The sequence below is a fragment of the Calliphora vicina genome, chromosome 1, assembly GCF_958450345.1.
Source record: "Calliphora vicina chromosome 1, idCalVici1.1, whole genome shotgun sequence".
Classification (NCBI taxonomy): Eukaryota; Metazoa; Arthropoda; class Insecta; order Diptera; family Calliphoridae; genus Calliphora; species Calliphora vicina.
This window is the reverse complement of record NC_088780.1, coordinates 150157838-150174713: the sequence shown is the minus strand read 5'-3', so window position 1 is coordinate 150174713 and position 16876 is coordinate 150157838. Positions and strand designations below refer to the sequence as shown.

The 16876-nt window shown below is 29.3% G+C and overlaps 1 protein-coding gene across 1 annotated transcript in view; it reads left to right on the top strand.

Moving 5' to 3' along the window:
- Positions 1-16876, top strand: part of Octbeta1R (Octopamine beta1 receptor) — a 138530-nt gene that overhangs the window by 54454 nt on the left and 67200 nt on the right. The window contains exon 2 of the mRNA XM_065503266.1: positions 5980-6398. Within this exon, the coding sequence (XP_065359338.1) occupies positions 5980-6398 (419 nt within the window). The remainder of the gene's footprint in view (positions 1-5979; positions 6399-16876) is intronic.

The following is a 16876-nucleotide window of genomic DNA, read 5'->3' as shown; positions in this document are numbered from 1 at the left end:
GATATTTTCGAACAAATAAATAATGGTGTTGTTTACACTATTATATTCAAAACTAAGTGGGAATAAATGACATTTTCTGTACTGTTTCGCCAAAAATACAGTTGTATCCGTCCTTAACATTCATTGTAATGTATTAAATAAACTGTTTTTTGCCTCTACTGAAAATTTAATCAATCAAAGTTCATCTATTTTATATTAACTTTGCTGTAGTGGAGATTTTGAACCCCAAATGTTCTAAAAATTTAAAATAACAAACACATAACTTAGCAGTCCAATGAAATATTCGGAAATTATATATTAGAGAAAAGGCTAAGGAATTTATTTTTAAAAAATAATTTCAAAAAATTTGGGTACAAAATCTAAATTTCTTAGAAAGCTGTCAATTGGAAATTTGAGCCATAGAGCGGAAACTCTCCTATCAAAGACCTAACTCAGTTGTCAGAAACCTAAGTGGTGACAATGTATTAGTAGAAAAATCTATGTGAAAACAAATACAAGACTCGTATGTGTGATTATTTTGAGTACATTTTTTGTTTGAGTTTTTTTTCTAGTTTGCACTCTATGTTTCTTTATGATTTGAGCCTCTTGCTAAATTATCGTAAATTTTTTTCGAACATAAAATTTTTAAAATTGGTTTTTATCTCAAAACTCGAAACTTCAAATAAAATGTGCAACCTCTAAACATTATCCGATTTTGAGGTTGCATCCTACTATGCAACCACATACTTATTCTCACATGCTCTCACAGATCCAGATACACTTATATTACATACATATATCTTTTTTATTTATACAAGTATAAAAAGAAGAAAAAAACATTTGTTGTTTTATTTTTGTTTATGTTAAATTAAAGTAAATGAAGATGGAAACAAAACGAGCATAGTTACATACAAATAACAGCAAACATTTGAAATACCCAAGCGGGTAGATTTGAAAATGTATAAAGCAAGAAATACTAGAGCATATGTCTGTCGGTTTGTTTAAATAAAACTGGCATAATTTTTGTTTATCTCAGTTTTTTTTTGTGATTATTTTTTGGTATATTTGAATTTCTATTTGCAATGGAAGTTATTTTTTTGCTTGTTTGTTTGTTTATTTTCCTAAATAATCATCAAACATATGATGATAGTTGTAGTAGTATCATTAAATATTTACCAACATTTGCATAATACAATACAAATATAAATAAATACATTTATTCTGCAAAAAGTAGATAGATTTGTTTAAGCTACACGTTCAAAAATTAAATAAACAACATTTCATAGAAAGTTTTAATTTTATACAATAAAAAAATTATTAGCTAAAGTTTAAAAGTTAATTTTTCTATAGAATATATGTATATAAATGATATAAAAGTACATACATATGTACATTTGCTTTTATTCCCTAATATACTTACCTAGTATTTATTTATAACAAATATTTAATAATATTAATTCAAGCGTTAATGCTCTTTAATCCTAAGAACCTTCTCCATATGTTTCTTAACTATATCCCGTGAAAGCTTCCTCAGGAAACGCTTTGATTAAAAACCAACAACATCAACATTATCTTTTGTTTTTATACAAACATAATTTCAAGAAAGTGGAATGAAAAAGTTTTATTCGAATATAACGAAAGCAATCATAATAAATTCAAAACACGTTTCACTGAAATTTGATTAACTTTAATCTTATAAACACCTTAAAACAAAAACCATATTAACTTCAACTAATTCATCATATACTACATCTACTTTCATTCATTCATACATAAATATTTCAACAATCATGCACATGCTAACATGTGTTTGAACGTTTTGAATTGAGTATTTTTTTTTTAAAAAAAATATTTAGAATAATATGTGGAATTTAATTTAAAATATATTAACATTTCATTGCTTATCACACAACGTCAAAACGAGCTGATATTTAATGTTTTTACGGGCATATTTTATTAAAGAATATTCGTTTTACACTTATTGAACATTAATATAAAGTAAGCACTAACTATAGGTCTTAATATTGAAATAGTTAATGCTACCCCCTAACTCTACTTACCTAGTAAGCCAGCAAGTAATATTGCAGCCAATTCTTATTATTTGACTGAAACACTAGTTATTTTTGTTCGCGATTTGAAAAAATTCATGGACATTTACTCCATACTGTTACGAATTTGCATTAGCGATTTAAATTTAACGGTCTATTCTGTAACGTCTGCCTGCAACTTATCATCATTGTTGATAGCATGTAGTTATTAGCATTATTTGTAAGTATCGCAACACTAAATGTTTATGTTGCTAACATTAACATTGAAAGCTCTAGAAATCGAATATTCTAGTTTTGTCCGTTAAGAACAAAAGATGCTACTCGAATGAAGATGACTGTGTATTAGAGTGTATGGAAAAAAAATTTTGTTTGAATTTTGAAGAGTTCCGAGTGGAATATTGTGACACTAAAAGTTAAGTGCTGAAAATTTGAGCCAAATCGGACAGCGATTTCGGGACGAGATATATGCAAAATTTTACTATTTATATGAAATAAATGGGTGAAACTCGTTAACTTTCTGGATTGTTTTCAAGAAATATGTAGATTTATATTAATGAAATTAAATTAAAAAAATCTTTTGGAGATTAAGCCTGTATCTTCTTTGGATCAAAATTATCCAAAAACTGTATTATCTCTAAAATTCGAAAAAATGCAAATTTTGCATTTTTTTAAAAAATTTTGCTACTGAATATATACATTGAAACCTGAACAATAAATTTAGGAAAAAAATTAACATATTTTGAGAAATATTAAAATAAAAGCAATTTTTACTTAAAATATATCCGTATTTACTTCTGTATGACTTTTTGTGTTCGTAGGATACCGCTAACCTATTCACAGGTATTACCAAAAAAAAATATCTTTTTAACGGCAGTTTCAAATCTCCATTTTCAATTTTTTTTTTAAATTTTGTTTAACAAATTTCAGAATTTGTTGATCATCACATTGGGATTTATTGAGATTATAATAGGCAATAAAAATATGAAAGAATAGTGTCAATACCTCTTACAGTTTTACCGTTCCTGCGATTTAAATTTTCCGATTTTCAAGAAAAACTAATTTTTTATCCATATTTCCAAATTTGAGGTAAAACCGTGGGAACCTGTACCGAACACAACTGAGCGAGCATTGGCCGAAAAACTCCAAGACTATGCGGCTAACATGAAACCGTAAAATTCCAAAATGACAACGCTCCACCACATTATGCAATACCTGTTAATAACTATTTAGAATGAAGTGATTGGGAAGTTTTGCATCCCGCCTTATAGTCCAGACATTGCCCAGTCCGACTACTATTTATTTCGATCGATGCAGAATGCTCTCTCCGGGATACGCTTCACTTTGGAACAGAGTATCCAATATTGGCTTGATTTGTTCTTAGAGTCAAAAGATCAGCAGTTCTTTTGACTCGGAGTCATACATCCTATTATATGAACAAAAAAATTAATGGCTTCGACTGGTGTTGAACCACTAACTTCTCATTTATCATTTGATACATTTATATTTAAGGATGTTTGTACGATTATGTAAGGAATCATAAATAAACAATCCAAAGACGAACTAAAATTAAATACTGGAAAATAGGCTGAGAAATTTATTTTTTACAAATGTTTTATGAAATTTGAGTGCAAAAGCTAAATTTCCTCGAAATGTTTTCCCACGTTAACAACTGATAAAATGTATCAGCATTTATCGTTTATTGGAATCGAAAACAATCTGATAAGTTTTTTTAAACTTCAGTAAAAAAATTTGGAGACAAAAATATTTGAGCCAATTTGAGGCAATTTTGACGATTAGCAAAGCCATAAAGTTGAAAATATGCTTCATCGCATAGGCTGATGATGTTGCTCGAAGTTGTGCCCATCAAACTTTCAGTATTTTTCAAATATTTTTCAACAATGTAAACGCGTTGTTATCCCGTTTACCAACCCTAAACTGTCATTTGTCAATCAGTAATCTTACCCGTTTATAATCTTATATAAATGTTTTTTTCTTCCTTGACAAATTTTGTACCGCAAAATCTATTATTTTATATAAAATAGTATAAAAACACAAAATAATGATGAAATAATTTTGTAAAAACAAAATTAATTCACTTCATTTGTAAATCACAAAATTTTGAATTTTTGTTTAATTTATTTTTAAAATTTGTTTAAATGAAAATGAAATAATAATAAAAAAAACCAAACAAAAAATTTTTAAATTTTACTTCCTTGCTGTCCAAAAACAACAATTTGTTTAAATTCTAAAGTAAATATGACCTTTATTTTTTGTTATTTCTAACAAACCAGTTGGTTAACATAAACAAAACGTTTTTTTTTTCAAATGAAAACTTTAACATTCACACAATAGCATAAAGCAAAAGTAAAACTCCTTAAATGATAATATCTATTGTTGAATAGTTTTCTATACCTTAGCACAGATTTGTTTTGGCTTTTGAAATAAAATTAAAAAGAGGAAATCTTTGAGCACACAATGACTTCCATTCAAAATGATATTGAGCTTCTATTATTCTTCTATTTCATATCATACCCTCAGGTTCAGGTGATGAGACCACAAATCAATATTTACATTTGAAACCACAAGTATTATTACAGGTTGAATAGAATAAAAACACACCAGAAGTAACAAAAGGAAAATGAAATTTGTTTTTTTTTTCTTTTTTGTATAGAACTACAAAAAAATGGAAGTAAAGTGAATAGATATAAAAAATTTTCAAATTTTTACCTTTTGAAAGAGATTTGTTTAAATTTCTCTTAACACAATAAAAACAAACAGACAAACAACAACAATCTGACATTTAATGATAGAAAAATGTATTTAAAACAAATACTTAAGACAATTGAACACTCGAAAAATATTAAAAGCTAAAGAATTATTTAAATAGGTAAATAAATCTTAGGTTTTTGTAATTGCAAGAGATTTAATATAGGAACCCTAGAAAAAAGCGTTAATGAGAGACATAAAACCTAAGTCTGCTGTCAAAAACCTAAGTCTTTCAACAACAATTTGGGAGAGTGTAAATATTTTTTATATATTTTAATCTCTTCCCTATTCTAGAAACCTTATGTTACTTCAAAAAAGTAATTATTTTCATTCGTCTATCCCCTGTTAGCCACATTTGGGCCAATTTATGTGTTTAATTATAATCCTGGATTATTTTTTTTCGAGTGTATTTACAAAATTTATCTTTTTAAGTAAATGTGTTTATGTATTTATTTACATACATAAGTATTTATGTATGCAAGTTTTATTTTTTGTTTTTGTAAAGAAACCTTTTCAACAATGAAAACCTTTTTAACAAATCCCACAACGACACTTTAACAAGAAAATCACTTCAAGCATTGCCATTGTGTCACTGTGGTTTAAAGCAGAAAAAACAAAAAAACCATGGATTCATTTTCTGTTTTATATACATATTTTATACATATTTTTTATTATTGATGCTACTAAACAAGCAACAACTAAAAGTATTCAACAAAAGAACCAACCAACAAACCAAACAAATAATCACTACTTAATACGAGAGTAACCCTAAAAATCGTATGTAAAGTTAGGATATGAAGCTCGAAATGTTTCTTTTTACAGTTGGCATATTAAAAACAGGATCTTACAGTTTCTTTAGGTGCATAATTCACAACCAACAACCGCAGTCGTAGGGGTTGAATAATCCTTATGCATTAAACACATTGAAGACAGCAGGCTACCAACTGCAACCTGTCAAAAATAAAATACACACCTTTATATGAAGACGATTATTTTGACGACAGCACAGCTCGATTGCTTTTGCCGTAGCTGCCACACGACTGCAACTGCAGCCAGCAGTATTTTTGTTCGTGAAGTCGTATAGCCTGCTGTCTTCAATGTGTTTAATGCATTAATTTTAAATGTTTCTGAAGTTTTTTAATTATTTGTTATGATTTACAATGATGAAATAATCACAATTTTGAAGAAGTGCATTGGTGACTTATAAGACAAAAGTGGATAGCAGACCAGGACGGTTAGCGTCTTGCACAGAGGACAGCAAGTGTAGTACATTGCAAACAGACCAACTTTCCTGCTCTGGTACAAGCTCCAAGCCCGTAACGCTCAAGAATGACGTACCCAATTCAACGGGTGTGGTTCGTCAGGACCAAGTGGACAACACTGCCCACAAAAGGTCCTTTGTTGAGCTCACCTGTTCGAAGAAAGGTATAAATTCCTCAGCGAACAAGCCAAGCTCAAAGACGAAGAAGAGCGGCCGTGGTAGCAGTCAACGAAAGGGTTTCAGTGCCTCTGGGGAGGAAGCGGTACCATGCAGCACCAACTGTGATATGAAGATGGCGGCCGTGGTCCAGGAAACACTAATGTTTATCGAAATCATCAAAAAAAGTATTTTTTTAAGTTGATTTTATCGTTGGAGTCAAATCTGATTCAGACCAGACATTCCTTCAGGTTTGGAAATAAGAAATAGTCACTCGTGGCTAAATTCCGTAAATAAGACGGAAGAGGGAGCATTTCCTAGCCTAATTCATGGATTTTTTCAATGAAACCTTTTTGTACACCCGATTGTGAGCAACTGCGGCAGCCATCTTGCGGAAAGCTTTCTCATACCCAAGTGATAATTCAAAATTATAACCACTGAGCAATATGAGATGCCTATGGTTTCCACAATCTTTCGCATTTTAAATTTCCGATTGTGATTTTTTTTCAATTGCTTCTGGTGTAGAGACAATTACTGGGCGTCCTGAACTTTTGACATCTTCGGTGCTTGTATGGCCACAACGTAATTCAGTACATCACTTTTTATCATTGAAATTGAATAGAATTGATGGTGTAGAATTCCCATTTATTAAGCTTTGCCGTTATTTGGGTGATGGTATTTTTCCATAAATATGTAGTGGACTTAACACGTTTGTACGCTAAGCTAACGGTTTGCTGTTTTTCTAGTAAACAATTTAGTTTAAATTTTAACTTTATTTTGGCTTAAATTATTGATAACGTATACTTCAAGCATATTTAATATTAAGTATACGACATCCTAGCAGTTTCTCTATACTGAGACAGCTTAAATAAAGGCTGTTTTGTTTTTCGATTAAACATTTAGTTCCTTTGTTTGCCTACTAGCTTTAGTACTTTCCAATATATTGTTTACTTAGTCCCAATTTCATTTCATCTCATACAAAAATTATAGTAATTAGAAGTATATCGTTACGAAAAACGTTTACCAGATATTGAAAAAATGTGGCTTATTGTATTATATATTTTATGTACGTATGGGCAATTCTACGAGAATGACAACCACGCCTGAAAAAATAAAAATCCTTGAAACTTTTTATCATATTGCTGGTGGGTATACAAGATTCGGCACAGCCGAATGTAACACTATTACTTGTTTTTTTTTAATTTTGACGCTTGCTTTAGTACTCTAATGCTGAAAATATTAGTCAAATTGGGCCCTAATTAATGGGCTCTAAATTTTAATAATGCGTTCATAACAACTTTTCAGACCCTCTTCATATTTACATGAGTATAGTAGAATTGCATTGTTTAACTGTTTCTTTATATATGTATATACTAAAAAGACTAGACCGGCTCAGCAAAAACTTTTCTTTCCTACTAAGCCAGCAAGTAATATTGGAGCAAAGAGATAACTACTTATATTTAACGGAAACACTATTTATTTTTGTTCACGATTTGAAAAAAATCATGGGTCCTGCCTTCAAATGTATTAACATTCAGCACAGATATACATTCACAACAAGACTAAGTACTTACCATAATAAATAAAACAGCAAAAAATTACCTTGTGTGTGAAAATATTTGCTTGTGTTTGATAGTCTAGCTGCTAAATCAATGTTCCATGTACGTAAGTTAATGATGATTTTAATATAAACATTTAAATTAGTCTAATATGAACAAAAAAATTAATGAAATTAAAAAAAGTTTAAAAATCGAAAAAAATTCGAAATTTCGAAAAGTTATTGCTTTCACTAGGTAACCCTGATTGGCTCCAAATGTCGCTTCAATTTGTTTTAGATACTAAAAAACTAAATTAGATCGATCCAAGATAAAATTACTTTATGGGCATGGTATGATATGGTATTCAGGCAGCCGTCGAAAAACTTCGTCTCGTACAGCTCACTTGGGTCCAATAATAGTTCCCTTTGTGATACCTGAAGAAGAAAAATTAATACAGAAAGAAGGAAAAGGGAAGTAGAAATTAAAGAAAAGGGAAATCTATAGATTAAGTTATGGTGAAATTTCGAGAAAAGAGTTTATATAAAAGAGAAAAGAAAGTGGAGAGGGGTCGAGAATTCAAAGAATTCGAATAAAGCACACCATCATGGGATGATTTGCAAGTCTGGTCTTATCAACCATCCGCTTTCCCTAATAAAGGCGTCTATACACCTTGGATCCTTCACAGATATACATTTTTACATACTTTAAGGGCATATCTAATATACATTCTAAGTATTTATCGTACTCTTTATACATGATACATGGATTATATTAGTATTTACTAATTCTTCAATGTATGTGCTTTTGTTTCGTTTGAATGTATGTACAGTCAAACACAGTTATAAGAGACAGACAGTTTTAGTTCGCTTTATTAATCGAGCAAATAATTAATCGGGGTTTGGATTTAATCGGCTAATAATTGGTTAATTTTAAATTATTAGATTAACCGAATAATTCCAATTTTAATTTTAAATTGAAAATAAAACCACAAATTTTGTCTACATATTTAAGTATTATATATATTAATAAATAGGACAAAAACATAAAAAACAAGCAAACAAAATATATAAATTCAATCAAAAAATATGTAATTTTTCTTTGACATTTGAATTAAAACCTAGAAATATACTCAAAAAAGTGTAAAAAAAAGAAATGTTGGTTAATCGGTCAATCGACTCAAATTAATCGGTTTATTTGTTATTTGAAAAGGTGTAATTTTATATTATTCGAACAGTTAACTGACCAAAAGTAATCGGTTAACCGATTAACGGTTAATCGATTCACTGCCCTACTATGTATATTTTTATTGAAGACATATTATTTACAGAATATTGGAAACAGAATTTATGTTGCAATGCATACAGCCGATGATAATGCTATATTATGTTCGGAAATTCGAAATCAAGTTCGAAAATTCTATATTATGTTCGAAACATTTCTAAAACTTTTAAACTAATCTCCAGATCATACATATACCTGATAACAATGCAATATTATATTCAAAGTTTTGTTCGAAACTTATATTAAAATAATCTATAAATAATCTATTTGAGACCAATTTCTAACATTTTCCAATTTCGAACTTAAAAAATACAAAATTTTCATGAATTTTCAATATAGTATCAGAATAAAAGCTCTTTAAAATGTGTTCGAAATATACAAGGAACTCTAAAAAGAAAAAAAATTTAAATTTTCGAATTTAAATTTGAATTTTCGAACATATTTTAAAAAGCTTTTATTCTGATACAATATATTATTGTGTAATTTTATTTAGGTTCGTTTTAACAGCCTTCAACTGTATATGGAATACATGTTCACATGCGTGTACGTGTCTGTGAGAATAGTAAAGTAGTTGTTATTATTTAGCACATCACAGTGACATGAATTTTTGTCATTTTTTTTTTGTATTGTCTTCTTTTTCCTTTCCAAGTGGCATTACGTGTTATCCTTCCTGTAATTGAGAAACCTTGAAATCGGTTTACACTTTTTTGAAAATGAGAATTTTTTAAAAGTAGTTCTGTTTATTTCATTCAAAGTACTTATAGTGGATTTGTGTAATTTTTTAATATTTTTCTATAATTTATATTACAAAAATTACCACTTACCAAACAAAAACAAGTAAGAAAGTTTATTTGGTCAAACCCTTACCATATTACCTATTCTGAGTAAATGAACAAAAACATTATTGTTTTAAAATTTAGTTTCGTAATTGATTTTTGGAATCACTTATGTTGAATTTTATTTGCATACCAAAATTTTTAAGAGTTTTATGATCGTTAAAATAATTTTCGGAAGTTGACCCTATAAAGGGGCTGTGACTAGAGATGAGCGATATTTCCATACCTGTGATTTAATCACTGTGATTGAAAAATCACTGGTAACAACAGTTACTGAATATATCAAGTAACAGGTTCATTTAAGTCGTTCTTTCATATTTTTCAACATACTGTTAAATGTCGTTCTTTAATATTATTCAACATTCACTGGTAACCTTTTTAAAAAATCACTGGTAACAAATGCAGAAAGTAACAGGTACTTTTAATGTCGTTCTTTTACGTATTTCAACAAACTGTTAAATGTCGTTCTTTTATATTTTTTAACATTCACTGGTAACAGCAGTTACTGTATATTTTTAGGCGCATAATTTTATATATCTCCAATACAGTTTGTTGCATTTGCTTAATTCTGTTATTTTCCTATGTTTTTTAACAGACGTTTTTAAATCAGCAAATATTAGTTTTTGGTTAACATAAGAACAGATTTAAGAATGAAAATAATATGTAATGTATTCTTCTTAACATAATTGTTATTTTGCTTAACATAGATAAAACGTGATCACAGTCACTGTTTAAAAGAACAGTGATTTATAAATCACGTTCACTGAGAACGACGTTCTTCAAAAATCACGGGATCGCTCATCTCTAGCTGTGACCAATTATTGATTTTTTAAGAGTTTTATGCTCGTTTAAGTAATTTTTGAAAGGGGGCCTTATATGGGATTTAGTTGTGTTTATCTGTATATAGATATTACTTGTGGAAAAATCTGTGTGCAATTATGAAAGATAAACGAATTGATAAATTACAGAACTAATTTGACCAGTAATCTTTTTTGAATTTTGCAAAAGAATTTTTAAATTTGAATCTTTAAGCATCAAGAGCAAAGTGATACAATAATATCATATTATGATTCATTAAAAAAAATATGTATAAAAAGTAATCAGTTTTTATACCCACCACCAAAAAGAGGGGAGTATATTGATTCCGTCATTCCGTTTGTAAGACATTGAAATACTAATCACAGACCCAGAAAAATAAATATTCTGTGTCCATGCATATAAGCGAAGGATTTAGATTTAAATTGTTCTTATATATTATTTGTTCATTTGTTTATTGAAAATTTGCAAAATCGGTCAAGTAGGACCAGAGTTGTGGACCAAACTGTGAGTTATCCTCGAAAAAATTTAATATTTTTCAAAACTTTTTTGCAATTTTCGTTAAACACATATATAGCAGATAATACATTGAAATTTTACACATATTACAAACAAACAATTTGTGTTTAAACTGTTCAGAATTCAGAAGCCCATTATTTCTCCTAGCACCCACAAATATCATCCCGGAATATGGCCCTGTGATACATAAATGTCTATAGAATAGTACACTAAGGGAAAAACTGCAACTTAAAAACAAGAACGCGTCATATTAATTCAATAATGTTCATTATAATAGAAAAACTGTATTGAAACTAGCGGACCCTGCGAACTTCGCGTCGCCCCAATTTTAAGCTTTCAGACAAACTTTAGAGTAATAATACAACATTTCGCTTTTTCCGCAATTTTCCATGATTTACACTAATAACTTTCTATTGTTTGATTTGGAAAGCCATTAAGGAATAATAACACTATACAACAAAATTAATTTTTTTCCAAAATTACAAGGTCCGACCAATAAATTTTGATAGAAGGATACAAAAAAAAGACACGTGTATCGACGTTTTGAAAGTTTACATCTGAATTTCATTTGAGGGGGAGTTAAAGTTTCCCAACTCTGGCACATTCTTATTGTTATTCGGCATAAGAAACCATGTGATCCTTACATTTTGAAGATCTTTGTAGAATATGTTAACCCTCTAAATCCTCAAGTCATGGGTCTTTTTTGTCCTTCTTTTAAAAAGACTGTGGGGTTAAAATGTTACGCAAAAGTATTACCCGTGAAATTTTACTATAAGTCCCTGAATACATCAAAACGGAAAATTCAACCAGAAAGTCAGAAATAAGACATAACAAAAGAGAGCCCTGGGTTAATTTCGCATTTATTAAGAATTTTATTTACCCCAAAAATTTTGCATGAAAAAAAATAGTTAAAATTTAACTAAAAATCACTAATATCTCTATTATTTTACCTTCGATAGCAAATTTGGATAGGAAGTATTCATTTATTACATTTTTTTAGCTCTAGGCAATTCCACTTTATTACCATACAATGAAAATTCAGCCTCAAATAGTCTTTTTTTTATCTCCTCCATCAAAATTTATTGGTCGGACCTTGTAATTTTTTTAGGGGTTGTACAGTGTAATCAATAATTTCAAAATTTCATACAAAAACTCGATTTTCGATTTTTCCGAGTTTTCCGAGGGATTTCCTAACAAAAAATTTTATAGAAATCGGCCCAGCCGTTCTCATTTTATGAATTACTATAAATTTTTTACACCCTATACCACTATAGTGAGGAGGGTATAATGCGTTTGTGCAGATGTTTGTAACGCCCAAAAATATTAGTCTAACACCCATCTTAAAGTATATCGATCGACTTAGAATCACTTTCTGAGTCGATTAAACGATGTCCGTCCGTCCGTCTGGCTGGCTGGCTGTCCATATAAACCTTGTGCAGTGTACATGTCGCAATTTAGAAGATATTTCGATCCAATTTGGTACATATTGTTTATTCGACCCAAGGACCTATTGGAACTGGCTGAAATCGGTCCATTATTTCACCTAGCCCCCATACAAATGTCCTTCCGAAATTGGACTTTATCGGTCATAATTTTTTAATTTATTATGTATCTCCACAAATTCCGCTCCAAATAAGTTTTATATACATAAAATGCATGTCACCAAATTTTGTTACGATCGGTCCGTAATTAGTCATAGCTCCCATATAGACCCGCTTCCGAAAATCCCTTTAACGTGCATAAATCGCTTAAAAATGTTGGTATACACACAAAATTCAACACAGTTAACTTTCATATAGACATAAATCACACGACCTAATTTCATGGTGATTGGTTCATAATTGGTCATAGCTCCCATATAAGGCCCACTTCCGAAAATCACTCAAAAATATAAATTATTGAAATTTTAAAAGAAAAATGTTTTTGCTCTTTTATTATGTTAATATTGTTCCATATTGAAATAAAAATATTCAACATTACCACACATTCGTTAATATTTCTTATTGATTCAATATTGTTTTTAATGATTTTAAGCTGTTTTTTTCTCTGGGTGTAGTGTCCTAGTGCTTTTCATATGAATTTTCTGACAACTTTTTAATTTATCCTACGTAAAAATCTCACATTACTATCTGTTTTGGTTAGAAATTGAAACTAATTTCTAAAAATACATTTAGTTTTAAAAGTAGTTCTTGGTATACAGTGGCTTATATTCTAATTTGATTAACCAATCTAAAGGTCAAATCTTTTTTATTTTTTGATTTTTCAATAAGGTATGAGTTTTATATTAAATAATGTATCACTTCCAAAAATGAATACCTATATTTGTTTGATTGCTTGTCTATAGTTTTCTTATTTTACCCAGTTTAAAAATATCTAACATTCATTTATCCTACTCGCCTCCTACACTAGAAAAGGCGTCTTTAAATTTGTTAAAACTAATTTCGTAATGTCAGCACTTCATTTCAGGGTATGTTTAAAAAGGCGTCACCAACACGATTGTTGAAAATTTTTGGAAAACAATTTTGCGATATAAAAGTTTTGTGAAATATTTGTGTCATAAAGTCTTTAAGTGAATTGAATTGTGTAGTTAGTTAGTCGTTATATAACGCAACAAAACATACCATAAAAACACATACATATGGGCAATTCCACGAGAATGACAACTACGACTGAAAAAACAAAAACCCTTGAAACTTTTTTTCAAAATGATTTGTATAGGAGATAACACTAAAATGTTACTATGTGAAAGTATTTAGAGCTTATTAAAACACTTTAAGGGCAAAAATAATAGTTTAAACTGATTTTTTAATTTAATTTTAAGGGCAAAAATAATGGTTTAAACTTGATTTTTTAATTTAATTAGTATATTTTAGGGCAAGATTGCGGCGAAAATAAGCTCCCAATTAGCATGAGTAGTATGAAATGAATTTAACTCTGATTGTTTTTTTTGTTTTTGCTATTATCAAATTGTTTATTGAAACCGAATATATATTTTCTATTTAGTTTTTGTACGGATTTGTATGGAGATCAAAAAGTAAAAAATCGTATAGCAGAAACGCATTCTACGGAAAATTCTAAGAAAGTTTCCTCAAGAAACCATAGGTCTAAAATCAAATCCTATCTTTCGCATTTCTTCTTTTATCCAATAAAAAAACTATTAAAACAAAATTTGTATTGAAATATCATTGGATAAAAGACGAAATGCGCAAAATAGGATTTGATTTTAAACCTATGGTTTCTTGGGGAAAATTTCTTAGAATTTTCCATAGAATGCGTTTCTGCTATACGATTTTTCGTGAAAAAAATCGAACCGCCCTAATACATATATTTTTACAGAATAAAGAAGAGAAAATTCTGTTAAGTACGATATTTTGCGTACGATGTTAAATTTTATTTATCATAAAATGATTAAAAAATTTTTTTTATTTAAATATGACGGATTGTAAAGGAAAAATATTCGGTTTAGTGTAAGAAATTAAAAAAAAAACACGATTCACCAATTTTCGCATATTTCTACATGTACCTCAAAATTAATTCCGTTTCATGTCACTTACGATATACCCTTATTTCGCTCGATATTTTGGACAACAATATTTACATATTATTTCTTTAAAATATAGTACCCTATGAATGGAACATAAAGACCAAATTATTTTTCAAATACTCTTATTTTTGCAAAATCTATTCCACTCTATAGGCGTATAATTGTCACGTACGATGACATCCCAGTATGCAACATTTCGAGTCAGTTCTTTTTATCGAACTTATTTCGAATTAAAATCGAAAATATGAATTTATTATGATGCTCTATCCAATCTACATTTTTTAGAATATCGTATTTTAATATTTTATAGAAATGGCGAATAATGTTCGAGTTTTTTTAATGTCAAATTTTATTTTTGCACAAATTGACAAATTCATATATACACACATATTAATCTTTTGTCAATTTGTGAGAAATAAAATTTTATTTCTTATTCTATCAATAACATATTCATAAAAATATAGTTTAACACGAAAAATGGATCAAAGACGTCTTAAAAGAAAAGCGCAGCCAATTATTGATGTTGTTTTTGACAATTCGAATCTCATAATCAGCAAACATCAGAAATATGTGCAGAGTTTATTGCATTTGAATATGAAAACACATCTAACGCAACATTATTGGATAATAATAAAGGTATTGAATATGCATTATTTCAAGAAGAAATTGCTCGATGGTATAAAGTATACGAAATTGTTCATATATTTAATCGAAATCGAATCAATTTAGAAAATTTTTAATACCGAAAAAGGTATAGTATATCGATAAAAATTAGAATCAGAATAATAAATAATTTTCGACTCTTTATCGCTCTGCACTCTACTTAGGAAAACACGCACATTCTCGACATTATATCGAAGTCGATATCGATAAAATTTTACGAAAAAATGATTCATTTTCGACATAACTTCGAATCATTTTGCATACTGGGATGGAATTGCCCATATGTAACATATACGTTCTATATACCAATGTTGACAGAAAGTTCATTTGTATGTTAGTAACTGCCCTGCTGTTCATGTAACCAATTGTCTGTTGTCAAATGTGAGAACTACAAAAAAAACTACACTAACCAGGATTCCAGTGACCTTAGACTGCACAGTGGGGCAGAATCGATTTTTTTTGGAAATAAATCTGGCATTTCTAAATGGCTGGTCCGATCGGGATAAAATTTTACGTGGGCGTAGCCAAGGAGCATTCGAGTTTAAGTCATTAAAATGGGCCATTCAAATGCTCCAGGGGCATCGATATGGGGGCTCAAAGTAAACATTTGCCATTTTTATGTTTCCCATCCGATTTCAAAGATGTTAATATTTTTTTTATTAAAAACATTAACTATTTTTTGAATATTTAAATTGAAAATCGTTTATTTTTGGATCCATAATTGATATTGCTCTGAAATCTTTTGTATGTTATTCGTAATTTAGTTGTCTAACTAATAAAAAATTCGAATCCATTCGGTCCAAAAGTACGACCCATATTTTTAAAAAAGCGGACCAAAGTATGGCAAAATTTTAAAATTTCAATTTTGAAATGCCGAGCGCTTTCCAAAAATATAAAGATCTTTGAAATAGGATAGGAAACAAAAAAATTGCACGTTTAAAAATTTTATATGTCGAAGGTTCCCGACTTTGAGCCCCCATATCGCCGCCCAATTTTGATTCTGCCCCACTGTGGACTGGGATTAACACAACAAAAGTTTCTTTAGAATAGATTAAAATCTGTTAAAAGTGGTTCTGAAACTTTTGGATTAGAGAAGTTACATTAGAAGCCTTTAAATTTGTTGGGTATAAAGCAATTTACATAGACATTCGTGTATATTAGGATGGACCTTATTTTCTATTTTCGATGATCGCCGTTATCTAAAAACCATATGCTGATTTTATTTGCAGTTTCGAGTTTTGGGTCTAAGCAGCAACATTTTCAAAAAAGTTCTCAAAAATCTAATTACAAAAAAAACCGATTTAAGTTCATCTAACCTTTTTCTAAGTCCAATTTCATCACGATATTAACTATTATAAGACAATTACGAATTTTCAAGTCATTTTCTGATGGGGACCTTGTATGGGGACTAGGGACAAAAGTGTAAAATTAGTGACACCCTAACGTATGTGTTATATGTATATTTAAGA